The following is a 17,178-nucleotide window of genomic DNA, read 5'->3' on the forward strand; positions in this document are numbered from 1 at the left end:
ACCTGTCAATAACCCTAATAACTCTGCTGTGGCAGCAAGCAGAAAGGTACCCAGACCTACTTCTGCTCACAGAGGTACTGAGAGAACTTCCTTCCCTTCCTGACCTGGTCAATCTCACACACAGATTACCAGAAAGCAATCGCTTCCCTACAACTTCAGGCCTGGAGGTTTTCCAGCATCTCCTCTCACAGAGGCTTTCCGTAAGCAGTGGTGAAAAAGATGTCTGCATACCTCCATAAATCATCTTTGTTCCAACACAGGGTACTTACCTAGAACTACCTTCTTAGGAGTTACTGGTAACTCTACCCTAACCGACCAGCTTTTTGTGTAGTTTACCCTATTCCCGTTTTCTAAGGGGGTAACCTCAGGCGGAGTGAAACGCGCCCTGAAGCGACCCGGGTTCGGAGAGCGTGCAAGCTCAGGTCGTCTCTTCAGTAAGTTTCTGGTCGCGACGTGATCATCATCTCGCCGCGCTCTCTCTTACCCTGTGCGACCCTTTGTGTCCCCCGACCCTACCATGCGCTACCCACGTGTTCATTTCCTTACCCTTTCCTTTGTATCCCTGTGTCTCTTGGTGACTTATGTGTTGTGTTATGGAGCAGCCTCGTTGTTGCCCTGGGCCTGTGGCCGGGAAATCTTGTGGGGCTTTCCTTTCTAAGCCCGAAGTGGATCCCCACTCTTTGTGTTCGACGTGTAGGGGCAAAGTGTGTTCCCCTACCTCCACGTGTCCGGAGTGCGAGTCCTGGAGTGAGATCCAGTCGGTGCTCTACCGCACCAAAAAGAAGAAAGCGGTGAAGAAGTCTCCCAAGAAGGCCAACGTGTCTTCTCCTTTCGTTTCCCCAGGCGCCTCGTCAGATCGGGGCTCCCTTCCTGCTTCCCCTACCCAGGGTAGGGGACGAGGTAAGTCCTTTGCGGGGAAGAGGCCCATTGCCCTTCTCCAAGAGTCTGATATACCTGTGGATGGGAATTCTGGTGTTGTGCAGGCATGTGTGGGGCCTGAGGGAAGTTCGGGAGTTTGCGTGGGAGACGAGGTCCTGGTGCCTACAGGTCCCGTCTCCACTGTAGATCCTATGTGGGGGAAGTCAGGTTTTGATACTTCCCCAGAGTCGTGGATGTATGTTTCAGGTGCTTCTGCTGCCGGGGGAGACGCCGAGAAAGGTAGCTCGTCTAATTCAGACCCCTCCGCGTGGGAGGCGCCAAGGAATCCCTTCAGGTCGCCCTTGAGAAGGGAGGAAGATTTCGAGCAATGGTTCGGCCACAAGAGGTTTTCTTGGTCTCCTCCAGCCCCCCCTTCTACGCTCCCGCCCGTGTTTCTTCAACCCCCGACACCAGAGAAGCGACGTGGAGTCCACCCTGCGGTGTTGGACCTTTCAGGCAGTTCGGTGATTCCTCCTCCTCCTCATCGTCATCCACGTCATCAGACTCTTCTTCGTCGGAGGACGATAACGGCAAGTCTACGAAGAGGAAGCGGGAGAAGTCCCGGAAGAAGAAGTAGTCCCGCTCCCGTTCCGGAAAAAGGAAGGAGGAGTCCAAGTCCTCCAAGAAGAGGGCGAAAATAAGTAAGTCGAAGGAGTGGGTGAGCATCACGGTACCCCGGAGCGAGCTGTTTAGGGTTACCACAGCCGCGGCCGCTTCCGGGTGGCCCCCTAGAGCCTCGTCGCCTCTGTCTCACTCCCCCTCCTTCAGACCAGATTTACGTCAGAGGTTGTCCAACCAAGCCCCCCGTGACGAATCTAATCAAGTGAAGGCCTCCGCTTCTTCTTCCCAACGGAAGGACGCGCTGCGTCGGACGGAAGGCATGGCGTCAACCACGGGCACCTTGGGGGACTTCCTTAAGCACCAAGGGCACCCGTCGATCCGCCTGAGTTTCTCAACCACGGAGTCTCCCGCAGGCCAAGGTAATCCCATGACGGATACCCTCGCCCACACAGAGCAGCCCGTGCCACGGGCAGACCCGTCCAGCGATGCCCCTCCCACCGCTACGGAGGGTACCCGTGTGGAGGTACTGGTGACGGAGGCCCTGGTGGAAGGAGGGGAGTGCTTGTCTGACGACATCTCCTTTTACCGTAAAGTACTGGCCCTGATAAGACGCCATCACCGTCTTGACGAGCCCAAGCTCTCGGTGGAACAGGCCGTGCTCTCCGGACTGACTAGGTTGGTGGAAGGTCCGGTACAGCAGAAACCTTCCTTGGCTCTCCCTCTAGCTCCTGACGTCAGGCTGGGGATGGAGCACATAGATAGGTACCTGGCTGGTCTAGCTGATGCTCCTAGAAGTCAGAGTTCCTTGAAGTTGATGCCGGGACTGAAAACTCAGAAGAGGTTTTACGTGCCAGAGGGTCGTCGTGGAGGTCCCCGCGCAGTGGAAGCAGCAGTGACCTCTTTGAACCAAGGAGCCGTCCACGGCCCCCGTTTGCTTTTCCCCGACGGAGACCTCCAGGATGGAGGACATGGCTCAAGACCTGGTATACGTATCCTCCTGGTTAGACTGGTGGGCCTGCACCTTGGTAGGTTTTCAAGCATCACACGATCTCTCCCTTCCTGAAAATCAGACCTTGTTGAAAGATCTTATTAGTTCAGGGGGCAAGGCCCTGAAGTTTTTGTCTTCCCAATCTCTCTCGGTGGCCACGAACTGGGTTCTGCGAAAGAGAGACACAGTCCTCAGCAAACTTATAAGGAAGTTGCCGGACAGGGAGGTGAGGAGGTTAAGGAATTCCTCAGTATGGGATGAATCCATCTTCCCCCTCAAGATGGTGGAAGACACCATGGAGAGGGTAAGAAAGATGAAGGACGTAGAACATAGGCCTACCCCTATGAGGCGGCCAGTGCATAGGAGACCATCAGTGGACGTCCCTTACTCCTCCCAGGCACCACCGACACAACCTTCGGCACCTTGGCTACAAACCTCGCAGCCCCCCCGTAGGGGTAACACGGCACCTCAGTCGGCCTTTAGACCTTCCTACAGTAACTCAAGGAGAGGTCGGTCCGGCCGCCCCTCCAGAAGGAGGTAGGAGACGAGGCCCCCTACTCCTGCAGGAGCCTCAAGTAGGGGGATGCCTCAGACACTCTTGGCGAGCATGGCGGGATTTCGGTGCGGATCCCTGGACAGTAGCGGTCCTGAAGGAAGGCTACAGGCTTCCCTTCCTGACGGAACCTCCCCCACTCATCCCAGCTCAGAGGGCCGGGTGGTTAATTCCCAAAGACCCCTTGAAACGGGCGGCTCTGCAGGAACAGGTGTCATCCATGATCTCCAAGGGAGCATTGGAATCAGTGGAGAACCCCGGCCCGGGGTTCTACAGCAGGCTCTTCCTTGTGGAGAAAGCAACAGGAGGGTGGAGGCCGGTCATAGACCTCTCAGCCCTCAACAAGTTTGTCTCAAAGACGAACTTCAAGATGGACACTCCGAAGACAGTGTGGCCTTGAGGGAGGGAGATTTCCTAATGTCCCTCGACCTCAAGGACGCTTACTTTTAAGTCCCCGTGCACCCCTCCAGCAGGAAGTTCCTCAGGATAAAGTGGGAGTCCCAAGTCCTTCAGTTCAAAACCCTTTGCTTCGGTCTGTCGACGGCGCCTCAGGTGTTCACGAGGGTATTCACGACGGTCTCGGTATGGGTGCACGAGCATGGCGGGACGATTGGTTGCTTCTTTCAGCCTCAAAGTTGCTTGGGCTCTGCAAGGAATTGGGATCACGATCAATTGGGAGAAATCCCAGTTGAATCCCGACACCAGGATGACCTACTTGGGGATGGTCCTGGACACCCGGTTAGTGAGAGCCTTCCCCTCAGGGGAGAGGTTAGAGAATCTGAAACGAATTCTGCAACCCTTCCTGACGGACCAGCCCAGGAGGGCCAAGGATTGGCAGAAACTGATAGGGCACCTGGTATCGTTGGAGAAGTTAGCACCGCAGGGGAGGCTCAAACTCCGGGCGGTTCAATGGAACCTGAAGGAGGTGTGGCCCCAGGGAAGGGAACCCCACACAGTAGTGCCACTCTTTCCAGAAACAAAGGACGTCCTGCAATGGTGGAACGACAGGTCGAATTCTGGGAAAGGAATGCCCTTCGCACCCGACCCTTCGGAGATGCTGTTGTTCACGGACGCATCGAAGGAAGGGTGGGGAGCACACCTTCTGGGAAATTCGACAAGAGGCAAATGGTCCAGCGAGGAGGCGGCACGACACATAAACATTCTGGAGATCGTGGCCGTGTTGAGAGCGTGTCGGGAATTCGTTTATCTCCTCCGAGGAAACACCGTGGCGTTGATGTGCGACAACGCCACTGTAGTGGCCTACGTAAAGAAGCAAGGGGGCCTGAAATCAAAAGAGCTATGCGCCCTAGCGACGGAACTGTTGGAATGGGCGGCAAAGGAAGGGATGGATTGATTGATTGATTGATTTAAAGTTTTCAGGCATCCTGACATCTGAGGTCATTGACGCCGGTAACATTTAATTTATGTATACAAAAATAAAAGATAAAATAAAATAAAAAATAAAAGAGTATTCAATTAAAATCATAAAAGTTGAATGTAATAAAAGTTAAATATTTTTCAGAAGACCTGCTTCTGAAATATATCTAAAAATGCCACTTGCATGGTAGGACACATCATTTCCAAGAATCTTGGCAAGGATGAACCTGCCACCCTCACCTCGAGCCTCAAACAAATATCTATTCCGCAAGTTGTTATAATTGGGGCATTCGGTCAACAAATGCCTTACTGTTAGAGGTACTACACAGTCGTCACAATACGGTTGGTGTTGGCCCTTCAGCAGGGTGGGTCAAGGGATAGGCTCGGAATGGACCATACACCCGGAGGTAGCTCGGGCAGTCATCCTGAAGTGGGGCTCCTCAGTGATAGACATGTTCGCCACACGTCTGAACGCCCAGCTTCCCGTGTTCTGTTCTCCAGTCCCAGAGCCGTCAGCAGCGTTCGAGGACGTCTTCCAACATCCTTGGGACAACCTCGATGTTTATGCCTTCCCTCCCTTCGGGTTGATCAGACAAGTGCTATACAGAGTGAGGTCGGCGACCAACATGACAGTGGCTTTGGTAGCGCCTTGGTGGCCGGAGAGCGAGTGGTTCGCAGACCTAAAAGAATTAGCTCTCCTTCCTCCTTGGCCACTCCCAGACAGGACAGATCTGCTCCGTCAACCTCGCTTTCACAGGTGGCACGAAAACCCTCGATCCCTCCGCCTTCACGCGTGGAGGTTATCGAGAAGCTCCTGAAGAAGAATGGTTACTCATCAAGGACCGTGACAAGGATGTCAGGCTACCTAAGGCGTTCCTCGACGGCAGTCTACCAAGCGAAATGGGCGGTCTTCGCGAAATGGTGTGCTTCCAGAGATATCAGACCTTTAAGGGCGTCCATTCATGACATAGCAGACTTTCTGGTATACCTTAGGGACGATGTGGGCTCGTCTATTCTGGCCATTAAAGGAGTGCGTGCAGCATTGGGACAGGTCTTCCTCCTTAAGGGTATTGACTTGGGAGCCTCCCAACATATCTCGATGCTCATCCGAAGGTTTGAGCAGTCATGTCCCCCCAGGAAGTGAGGGTACCGCAGTGGGACCTTGCTAAAGTCCTCAAAGCCCTGTCTTAGCCGCCCTTCTAACCGCTCAAGGACTCCTTAGACAGGGAACTCACCCTCAAAACAGTCTTCCTCTTAGCCCTGGCCTCAGCGAAGAGAGTTAGGATGGCGAGAGGCTTCCTTTAAATTCGTCCCTAGTTTTGTGGCCAAAACACAGAACCCAGCTTGTTGGGATCCTCGGTTCGAGGGCTTTTCAGTACCAGCCATCCCTCGGTCAGACAACCCAAAGGACTTACTCTTATGTCCCATGAGAGCAGTAAGGAAGTACTGTACCTGGAGAGGACAGCAAAATTCCACCCAGAGATCAAGAAATTATTCGTCTCTGCTGGCCGGATAAAGAAACCAGTTTCTAAGAATTGAATCTCCTTCTGGCTTCGCTAAGTGATAAAGAGAGCCTACGAGGCCTGCAGAACCCCGCTCTCAGGTAAACCAAGGCCTCATGATATTAGGGGTCTTAGTACCTCTCTAGCCTTTGAAAAGAACATGGCTGTGGGCAAAATCCTGAAGGCGGGTACGTGGTCTAGACAATCCACCTTCACGGAACACTACCTCAAGGATTGCTCAAGGAAATCCTTGGACGGTTTCTCCATTGGTCCAGTCATTTCGGCCCTTCAAGAGATCTAAGGTCATGGCCCCACGGTAATCGGGGGTGTTAAAGCCAAGAGTCACTTGTTCCTTCCTTATCTTTACCCCCCCCCCTATTCATCCTTCCCCTGGACAGTATTCCCTGCGTGAAAGTACTCAGAAGACCTTAGCCACTAGAAGAAACGTCCTCTACAGGAATGCGTCTCGGAACTGGTTTGGACGAAGGTAAGCCATTTTAGACACTAAGTTAGTTTTTTTTTGGATAGTTTCCCTATTTCTCGTTCAGTTTTTCATGTGGTCGGAAGAACCTAGCCTCCTATCTAGGTGCCTCCCTCGCGTGCCTCCAGCCTTCGGCCTCTTGTCCCTGCAGGACTCTCCCTCCTCCTAAAGTTTAAGTCTCCTAAGAAGGTAGTTCTAGGTAAGTACCCTGTGTTGGAACAAATCACAAATTTTTAAGTAATTTGTATTTTTCCTAACATACTTACCTAGAACTACCTTCGGGTTATGGCCCACCCAACCTTCCCCGAGGGACCTGCAGGGCCGAGGAGTACCTTTGCCGACGAAACTTACTGAAGAGACGACCTGAGCTTGCACGCTCTCCGACCCCGGGTCGCCTCAGGGCGCGTTTCACTCCGCCTGAGGTTAGCCCCTTAGAAAACGGGAATAGGGTAAACTACACAAAAAGCTGGTCGGTTAGGGTAGAGTTACCAGTAATTCCTAAGAAGGTAGTTCTAGGTATGTTAGGAAAAATACAAATTACTTAAAAATTTGTGATATCTCCATCTATCCGGTGAAGTGGGTTATCTTCTGAGGTTGGTGCCACAGAAAGAGTATCAGTCCTCTCGATGCTAGTGTCCCCTTGATAGCAGAGTTCTTATTGTGTACATCATGGAAAAAAAAACTCTACTCAGCCTCGGTGGTGAAAGGTTATCACTCAGCCTTGAGCCTTGTCTTTAGAGTAAATGGAGTTAACATGCCTCCTCGACGGAATTCTCTCTCCTCACATGGAGCTTTGAGCTTACCTGCCCCGAGTCAGAAGTTAGACCACCTTGGAATGCAGTTTGTGTAGTACATTCCCTGAAAGGAGCACCTTGTGGACTGCTGCATCACTTCTTAGATCATGACTTGACTCCTGAGAGGGTTTTCCTTCTTGCTCTGCCCTTTTCCAAGAGTCAGCAAGTTGTATGGTCTTCCATACTCCGCCCATCCAACGAATGGGATCAGGTAATGCTTAACTTTGTCCCCGAGTTCATCGGTAAGTCTCGAAATCCAGCTGAGGCCGACTCTAGGTTTGGGCCATTTGAGATTTCTAGTCTCCGTCATGTAACCTATGATCCTGATCAACTGTTACTATGTCCTTTGAGGGCGCTGAGACACTATCTCAATTAATATAGGACATACCTGGTTTGATGTTACTGTTTTTAGAATGATTTATTGTTAATTTATTCTCATCATTTATTTATTTCCTTTCCTCACTGAGCTATTTTTCCCTATTGGAGCCATTGGGCCTATAGCATCTTGTTTTTCCAACTAGGGTTGTAGCTTGGCTAGTAGTAATAATAATAATAACAAACTGCTGGAGCTTGTCCTCATGTCAAAAGACAGTTTGTAAGCATGGGCAGGGTCGAGAGGAGAGTCACCAAGAATACGATCTCGGCTTGGATTCGCCAGGTCATCGAACTGTAATTGAATCCTGACTTTCCTCAATGATATTGTAGACCCAGAGCTCATGATGTTAGGGGCATTAGTATGTCCCTAGCATTCAAAAGAAACTACTCTGTGATGTAGGTTCTACAAAAAGGCGTCAAGGCACCAACCACTCGTTGAAATTCCATATTATTATTATTATTATTTGCTAAGCTGCAACCCTAGTTGGAAAAGCAGGATGCTATAAGCCCAGGGGCTCCAACAGGGAAAACAGCCCAGTAAGGAAAGGAAACAAGGAAAAAAATTAATTGTTTTAAGAACAGCAACAATATTAAAATAAATATTTCTTATATAAACTATAAAAACTTTAACAAAACAAGAGGAGGAGAAACAAGAGAGAACAGTGTGCCCGAGTGTACCCTCAAGCAAGAGAACTCTAACCCAAGGCAGTGAAAGAATAAGAACAGTTACTGTGCCAGACAATAATCATGCTAGAGTCTTTGACTTAAGAGGTTTTTAAAATCCTCAATTTATTTTTCTAAAACTGCCTTGCTAATTTAAGGGTGCGTCTTACCACTTGTAGCGTCTTATGACACGGGAAATACGGTAATCTATAAAAAGAGACTTATGTCACCCTGTTCAACTTAAAAACATTTGCTGCCAGTTTGAACTTTTGAAGTTATACCGATTCGACTACCCGATTAGGAAGATCATTCCATAACGTGGTCACAGCTTGAATAAAACTTCTAGAATACTGTGTAGTATTGAGCCTCATCATGGAGACGGCATGCATATTAGAATTAAATGTATACCTAATACTACGGTGAGAGTGACTGGCTTCTCTGTCCTTCATAGGCTCCTCAGTGCTATCTTGAGAGAACTGTGCACTTTATGTTTGAGCTCTCAAGTCTTTTCTCAACAACGTCAGAATAAATAAAAATGTATTCAAGAGTACAGCTTCTTTCTAGCTTTGTGAAATAATAGTTGGCCTGTGCCTCAACCAGCGAGGGCATTAGAGGTCCAACTTGGGTAGGGACTCGCCAGATTAGAGATAAATGGTCTTTTTTATCACTCAGGGAAAACCTGTCAGTGACTTTGGTATTAAGACATGAATCTGCTAATGCTATAAATTGTTTACCTTCCTCTACGGGAGTATACCCATAAGTCCTTGGGTACCTTTAGCCCTGTACTCTTGTTCCTGTGGGGCTGTACATCAGGATGATGTAGCTATCTCTTTCACCAGACAGTTTGCATCTCGTCTAAGATTGAGGTTTCGGCATAAACCTAGAAGTAAAGGTAGAATGACTGCTCTTCTACTCTTCTTTCCCTACTTGTGAGTTGCAGCAGCTGTGGTCATGATAAGCTTGATCAGATGTCAAATACAGGGGAGCTTCGTAACAGAGCAACTTTTCTTTACAGTAGGATCTATTAAGAGGGTTCTCCCCTATCCTACCAGATGAGGGGTAGGATGGAATGTATTCAAACCCATTCCTTTCATTAGTTATGAATACATTCGGCCAAATTTCCTATACAAAGATCCAAGTTCGGGGACAGAGTACCATTTAATCTTGGTACTGGCCTTACCTAGTGTTTGTGGCAGCCATATGCACAGACCATTTGTAGGTTGGCGGGAGTCACACCTTTGCTCCTGTACTGTACCCGGTGCTCTGACAATTCCCGGGAAAGTGGAAATAGCCAGTAATTTGGTTCATCCCTCCCTAGGATGTGTCTCCTATTAAAGAATGATGGTTTGTATTCATGTAGGAACAAATCACAAATTTAAAAAGTAATAAGTATTTTCCTAAGGATACAAACCCGAGTCCTTTAATAGTCTTTAATTATTCTGTTAATCTTAGGTCTAAAGCCCAATAGAGTATCTTGCCAACTTGACAAGTGGGGCACTTTGCCTCCATCTGACTGTAGTTGCAACTACCGCATTTAACTTCAATGGCTATAATAGCTTCGTAGAAGTCCTACTCTTATTAAAAAAAAACGGATTTTATAGTTAAGAGAAATATTACCTAGTAAAATTATGTGCAGAATTTTATTTATTGGTGTTACTTTGTTTTTCTGTTTTAAAATGGATTAAAAAGTGCCCTCAATTCATATTTTATTCTTCATCTTTTCAATTTCAGGCATGGAGTTGGATGAGTCGAGTAGCATTAGCAGGAGAACGGATGGGTCACCATCCTGAATGGTTTAATGTTTATAACACTGTACAGGTCACATGGATAACTCCTGAATGCAATGGTATAACAGTGAGAGATGTCAAAATGGCTCATTTTTGTGATAGTACTTACAAATATTATAAGTGAATAGGTTTTAAAGCTTTTACACACTGTACTGTTAGAAGGCTTTAGATGGCAATTTTGTTCAGGTCTTTAGTCTTTTATAACATTGACTAGGCAAATTTTTTATGTATATTGTCGATCATGTACATTTATGGTCTTGAAATCAGACCAATGGAAAACATCACTAGTTTAAAAATACAGTATGGCCAATTTTGTAAAAGTTATGTATATATTGGGCTCCCTGATAGTGAGAACCATTTTTATAACACAATAACATACATATACACAGCAAATTTTTCATTATCAATCGAGTCCTATTTTTCAAGGAATTTAGAAATAAGAGAAATAAATACCAAAAATAGTAATACCAATGAAGTACACGCAATTATAAATGATGCATACAGTACTGTACTCTCTTTTCTGAAGGATTTATCATAACTTTACCATTTTTGAAAGTTTTTTAATAAAATTGTGAAATTTAATTTTTCTTATTTTACCATTTAGTTTAGTTTAGACGGTTCTTAGAGAAAAACAATTAGATCCAGGATTTTGTCACATGCCTAACGTTACTGTAGCTTGTAGGTCATCTTGCTCATCTGAGATTTTCTAAATATTAATTGCCCCTTTTTCTTATGAATACTGTAACTAATTGCATTATAATACTAATGCCTTATTTTGCATCTACAAAATTATAGATACAGTATTAACTTTCAACAGCAGACAAAGTTGTTCACTTTTCCAGCAATTTAGGTATAAAGATTGCAGCAAGGGCTTCCTATGATACTTTGAAGACTACCAGATTGATAATTTTTAATTTTGTTGTTGTCAGGACCTCAAAGTAGTATTGAGATCTGAGAAATTGTAGGTAGAGATATTGATGGGTACATCACTTGCTAGTTTAACTAAAATAGTGGTCACTTGAAAACTTACCATATGGGGTTAGTGTTGATGAATTTCCAAATTAAGAGCATTAGCGATAAATCACCGTAGAAATGGGACAGAACCAAGGATCAAACAGAAAATGAGAATTGATAACAGCATTTACAAATGCTAAATCTTGTAAGTTAAATATATTTTTCCTAATTTTACAAACCAGAATCCTTTAAATAGAAGATACTGTAACCCAAGATGGAACGGCTGTTGACTCATTCACAAGTTAGTTCGTTAATGGCAAAGTGTTCAAAGGAATGGTCCCACCTCGCCTGTGTCAAGACAACCCCCTTTTGACCAGAATGAGGGGTGGGGTTGAGGGAAATATAAACAATCTAGCCTTTTATAGCTAGGAAAATACATATAACTTTAAATTGATATTTGTTCAGGTATGAACACACATCCTTTAGATAAAAGACTTCCTGTTGGAAGGCTGTCCCCTAGAACCAAACAGGGAGATTAATTTTCTTCTCGGGAAATATCGTCCTTCATGTTCACTTAGGGGAGCAAGAAAACAATTTAAAAATGGTAAGTACCTAATCATGGGGGAGGCAAAAGCTGTTAGGGCTTGGATAAGTACTAACCCTAACCATCGGAGAATCCGAGGATGTACTTTGTCATCATACATTTATGTAACCGTAAATGCGTGGAATACTTATTTCGCAGAAGTATTCACTAAAAAACGTAGTGTCATCCAAGGAAACTGAAATTTACCTCTGAGCGAGGGCAGTTGAAGGGCTTAGTCAAAAATGTCTTTAAAAAACAGATAGCAACAATGCCCGAATAGGACTAATCAAATAAACATTCAGTAACTAGTGAGCATTAACTTAAATATCAGGAGTTGACACATTCAACATTTTTTACTGCATGCCACCAGAGATCAGGAAGTGTTCTTGCATTTGTTCATAAAAGGTGTTTGTTCCGTAACTGGAATACAAACCACGCTATTTAAAGTGGGTAATTACTTTCGGCGAGGGTTTACAACCCCACCGCTAGTTAGCGCGGGGGGGGGGGGGGGTAGTTAGCTACCCTCCCCCTCACACACCTGTTTGGTAAGCTCACTTTGCTATCGGCTTGGGTGCTAGCTGGACGTGTCCACTGTCACCCTCGCCTACTCGACAGCCATTTAATCTATGCTTTTTGCTTTTTCTTTTCTAGAGTGTTGTGAATTGAATTGAATATGGGATTTAGGCATTAAGCCAAGCACTGGGGCATCAAAGGCCATTCAGCGCTATATAACGAAAATCATTCAATCATATCTGTACACTCACACCATTTAGTATCATTTTAACCTTTAATACAAATCGTAACACTTTCATACAATAAAATCTAGATGTGAAATAAATAGGGATTAAAAGGGTAAAATAAATAAATAAATTAATAAAATCAATTATAGCTCGTAATATAACCCAATACTTTGTATAAATTTTCTCAAGTTCAGGGTATTACAGTTTTCCCCCAGTATATCTCTTAACGGTTTGTCCTGGAGTAAATGTGTCCTCCTCTGGAGATTAAAAACAGGACAATCGACTAAAATATGTTTAACATCCATTGTCACTTGACAGGTATTACAAAGAGGGGCCTGTCTCCCTTCCCCACTCTTCATTAAATAATTATGCGTTGCATGTGTATGGCCAATACGCAGCCTAGTTAAAATAATGGTATCCCTTCTACTTGTAGAATTACAACATGACCATTTATCCACCAATGGGTGGATTTGTTTCAATTTTGTATTGGTGGTCAGTTCAGACCGAGCTTGCCACTTATTTTTACAGTAAAGATGAATCTCACTTTTAAGATCTTTGTAAGGAATACTCAAGGGGGATGGATTACTTAGCCCTGAAGCTTCCTTTGCTGCCTTATCTACTTGTTCATTCCTATCCACCCCAACATGGGCAGGGACCCAACAGAAGTGAACACTGATACTCTTCCTAGATTGCAGAAGTACTAACCAGTCCTGCACCTCTTGTATTAGATGATGGCCTGGCATAATTTGTTTTAATGAGAGTAAAATACTATTGGAATCCGTAAAAATTGTATAAAAACTATTTTGGTTGCCATTTTTAAAAATATGTTGGACTGCGAGAATGATTGCGTACAGCTCAGCAGTAAAAATTGAACAAGAGTATGGGAGTTTCCTTCTAATAACAATATCCCCCACCACAGCTGCACTTCCAACTCCTGCAGCCGATTTGGAGCCATCTGTAAAAACATGTTTCCCATGATGTTGAGCAGCATGATTTAAAAACTCACTTTTCATTACCCTACTAGGTAAGGTATTTTTCCCTCCTGCCGTAAAACATACTTTAACAGGTGGATTACACCAAGGAGGAGACTTGGGATATCCTACCTCTGCTATCTGTGCTGTTAACAAGCCTACTTCTCTAGCATCATTTTTCAGCTGTACTTCCAAAGGCTTAGGCACTCTAGATCTGTTAGGAGCCCGATCTAAAGGCGCCCTAACATATTTACAGTTAGGATTGTTTCTCACAGCAAGGGACCTAGCTAAAAACCTCAAACTCAACTCCTCTCTCCGAATGGAAAGGGGAGGTATGCCAGAATCAACATAGAGACTGTCAATGGGAGATGTTCTGTAAGCACCTGTGCAGATGCGAAGCCCAGCATTGTGAACAATATCAAGTTTTCCAAGTAATGTCTTTGTAGCTGACCCATATATTTGGCATGCATAGTCTAACTTGCTCAGACACAGAGATGTATAAATTCTAAGCAAAGTTGTTCTATCAGCACCCCAATCAAAATGCGATATCACTTTCAGAATGTTCAGTGACTTCTTAACCCTGATAGATAGGTCATTTATATGGGGACCAAATGTCATTTTCTTGTCGAAAATGACTCCAAGAAACTTGACACTATCCTCATATGGCAAAATACAATCATTTAAGAAAAGGGTGGGGATCTCTTCCCTTTTACGAGTACGAGTAAAGCGAATGGCTTTGGTCTTCTGAGGAGAAAACATGAATCCGCGAGAATTTGCCCATGCGGAAGCAGCATTTATTGCAATTTGAAGATTTTGGCATGCTTGTAGTGCAGATGATCCACTACAATAAATTGCAAAGTCATCGACAAATAGTGATCCTTGTATGCCAGGAGGTATGTGACTAATGAGACTATTAATTGCAACAGCAAACAAGGTCACACTCAATACGCTGCCTTTGGGGACACCTTCTTCTTGCATGTAGGATGAAGATAGTTCTGACCCTACTCTCACTTTAATGGAGCGGTTTGATAAAAATTCTTCAATAAAAGAGAACATATGTCCTCCTATACCCCACGAGGCCAATTGCTTTAAAATACCACCCCTCCAGGTGGTGTCATATGCCTTTTCGAGGTCAAAAAAGACACCCACCACCTGGTTTTGGTTAGAAAAAGCATTTTAAATTTCCCTCGATAACATCAGCAAAGGGTCTAGAGTACTTCGGTTCTTCCTAAAACCAAACTGTCTGTTAGATAAAAGATTTTTTGATTCTAGATACCACACAAGTCTGTTGTTGATCATTCTCTCAAATAGTTTGCATATGCAACTGGTCAAGGATATGGGCCTATAACTAGATGGCAGTTCTGGGTCTTTACCAGACTTGTGGCCTGGAATTACAATTGAAGTATGCCAGGAATCAGGAGATGTATGGGAAGCCCATAGACCATTAAAGGTTTCTAATAAAAATTCCTTGGTATCCACTGGAAGATGTGATATCATTTCATACCGGATGCCATCCTCACCTGGGGCAGTTAAAAAAGAGCTGGAGATAGCATTTTGCATCTCCTCCATACTAAAAGGCAGGTTAAAAGCTTCAGTATTTGAAGAAGCAGGAGGAACAACAGATGTTGATGCTCTAATTTGTTGAAATGCTGGGGAATAGTTGTCAGCACTTGATACATGAGCAAAGTGCTTAGCAAGAACCTCTGCTACATCTTTGGGGTCAGATATATATCTATTATTTTTCCTTAATATTGGTAGAGGCTTAGGGACGAATTTACCTTGAAGTTTTCTAATCTTGTCCCATATTTCCTTTGAAGGAGTTTTGGTATTAATATTAGATATATATTTCTTCCAAGATGCTCTCTTTGCTGTTTTAAAAATTCTTTTTTGTTTGGCACAGGCTCTGAGATATGCTATTCTATCTGCTAAATAGTTTGTCCTCAAGTATCTTCTGAAGCAAGTTCGGGTCACTTTTCTTGCGTTGGCACATTCTTTACTCCACCAAGGAACTACAGAGCGATGAGGTAAACCGCATGTTTTAGGTATAAACTTGCTAGCATTATCATCAATAATATTTTCAAGATGTTGATAGGCATGCACTGGAGATGTAAATTCATCATATTCTTTATCAGTGTGTGAACAGTTTTCATAAGCTGCCCAGTCTGCCTCCTCTATCTTCCATTTTGGTGGACACTGAGAAGGAAGATTATGGACATAATTTAACATTATTGGCCAATGGTCACTGCCATGTAGGTGTTCATTTACTGACCAAAGGTAGTCCAATCGAATGGATGAGGAACAGATTGACAAATCAATGGCTGATGTAGAGTTGTGGAATACATCATACCTAGTTGGAGAACCATCATTCATTAGTATTACATCATTGTTGTCGATTAATTCTTCAACAAGATTACCCCATCTATCGCACACATTTCCACCCCATAAAGTATGCTTTGCATTAAAATCACCCATTAAAATAAAAGGGGCAGGAAGCTGATTGATCAAGTCTTGGAGGTCAGAAAGTCTAAGCCTTCTTGGATTACCAGCATGATCTAAGAGGAAAAGTTCTAAGGATGGTTCAATATATAGCGAGCATAAAGTAATTTTTTTCCTGATATGAGTTCTAACTGCACATGCCTGTAGTGGTGTATTGAGTGGGATTGTTTCAAATTTTACAGATTTGTGAATAATAAAACCTGTACCACCTTGAGCTCTTGCAGCTTGCAAAGGAGGGGATCTACAATAATGATAATTGAGTCCAGGATTAAATGGTTTGTCACTGATCTTGGTTTCCTGTAGGCAAATTACCTTTGTGTCTGAGTCCCTGGTTAAAGTTTTTATTTGCTCAATGCTAGTACTTAGACCTCTGCAATTCCACTGGATGATAGACATTATCTTTTGTTATTATTTTTCTTTGTCTCATTTGTCTTTTGGGACTTTTCAGATGAAGCCATGTAAGGCCTGGAGATGGAAGGCTTTACTAGGCCACCACTCTTCTTTTCTTTCTTTCTAGAATCTTTATAAGTCAACCTTAGGATCATGAGCAGTAGGGCACTTACCTGACTTAGATGAAGGTGAGGATGATGGGGACCTTTTCCTCTTTGGAAGATCTTGTTTTCCAATCTCCATCAAATCAGGTAGAGATTCTGCCTGAGACAATACATTTAAGGTGGTGGAAGCCACATTGGCTTCCTTGGAGGATTGTGCTAGAACTTCAACAGTTCGAGCACTTAACCCAGAAGGCTGGGCTACTACCTCTAGGAGAGATGCTCCCATCGGTGACAATACTTTTGGTGTGTTGGACACCATATTGACCTCTCTGGAGGTTTGTGCTCTGGCTTTTATAGCCTGAGCACTTGACCCAGATGGCTGGGCTACTACCACTAAGGGAGATGCACCTGACGGGCCAGGTGCTGCCACTGGTCCCCCTGTGGTAGTAAGGGGTAGTGGATTATAATCTTTTGTTGGCATCTTAACCGCGCGAGCAAAATTAAGTTGCCGATTGAGTAAATGCTTTGCATAACCTACACTTATATGTTCAGCATTTGCTTTCAAGATTGCAGCTTCTTCATTCTTGTATTCTCTACATCTTTTATCATTTGGTTTATGATTATCTTTACAGTTTGCACAGGTTGTATCTCTGTTGCATTGGCCATGTTCTAACAAAGAACAGTTAATACAGATCTTCGTATTATTGCAGTACCGGGAAGGGTGACCGTACTTGAAACAATTAAAGCATTGTAAAGGCCTAGGTTTATATTCTCGAACACGTACTCTTTCATTCTCAATAATTATATGATCTGGTATAACAGGGGTTTCAAATGTTAAAACTACCATGCTTGTTTGAGGGATCTTACTTACTTTCCAAACATTAGCAGGGCACATGTCCAGAATTTCTGGTTCTGAGAATTCATATAGATCTTTATCAAAA

General features: G+C 44.5%; 1 protein-coding gene across 1 annotated transcript in view; it reads left to right on the forward strand.

Moving 5' to 3' along the window:
- Positions 1-10,581, forward strand: part of LOC137656020 (pterin-4-alpha-carbinolamine dehydratase 2-like) — an 89,260-nt gene extending 78,679 nt beyond the window's left edge. Inside the window, exon 4 of the mRNA XM_068390204.1 lies at positions 9,944-10,581. Within this exon, the coding sequence (XP_068246305.1) occupies positions 9,944-10,123 (180 nt within the window). The 3' untranslated portion in view covers positions 10,124-10,581. The remainder of the gene's footprint in view (positions 1-9,943) is intronic.
- The last annotated feature ends 6,597 nt before the right edge of the window (positions 10,582-17,178 follow it).

The sequence above is a fragment of the Palaemon carinicauda genome, chromosome 1 (assembly GCF_036898095.1).
Source record: "Palaemon carinicauda isolate YSFRI2023 chromosome 1, ASM3689809v2, whole genome shotgun sequence".
Taxonomy (NCBI): Eukaryota; Metazoa; Arthropoda; class Malacostraca; order Decapoda; family Palaemonidae; genus Palaemon; species Palaemon carinicauda.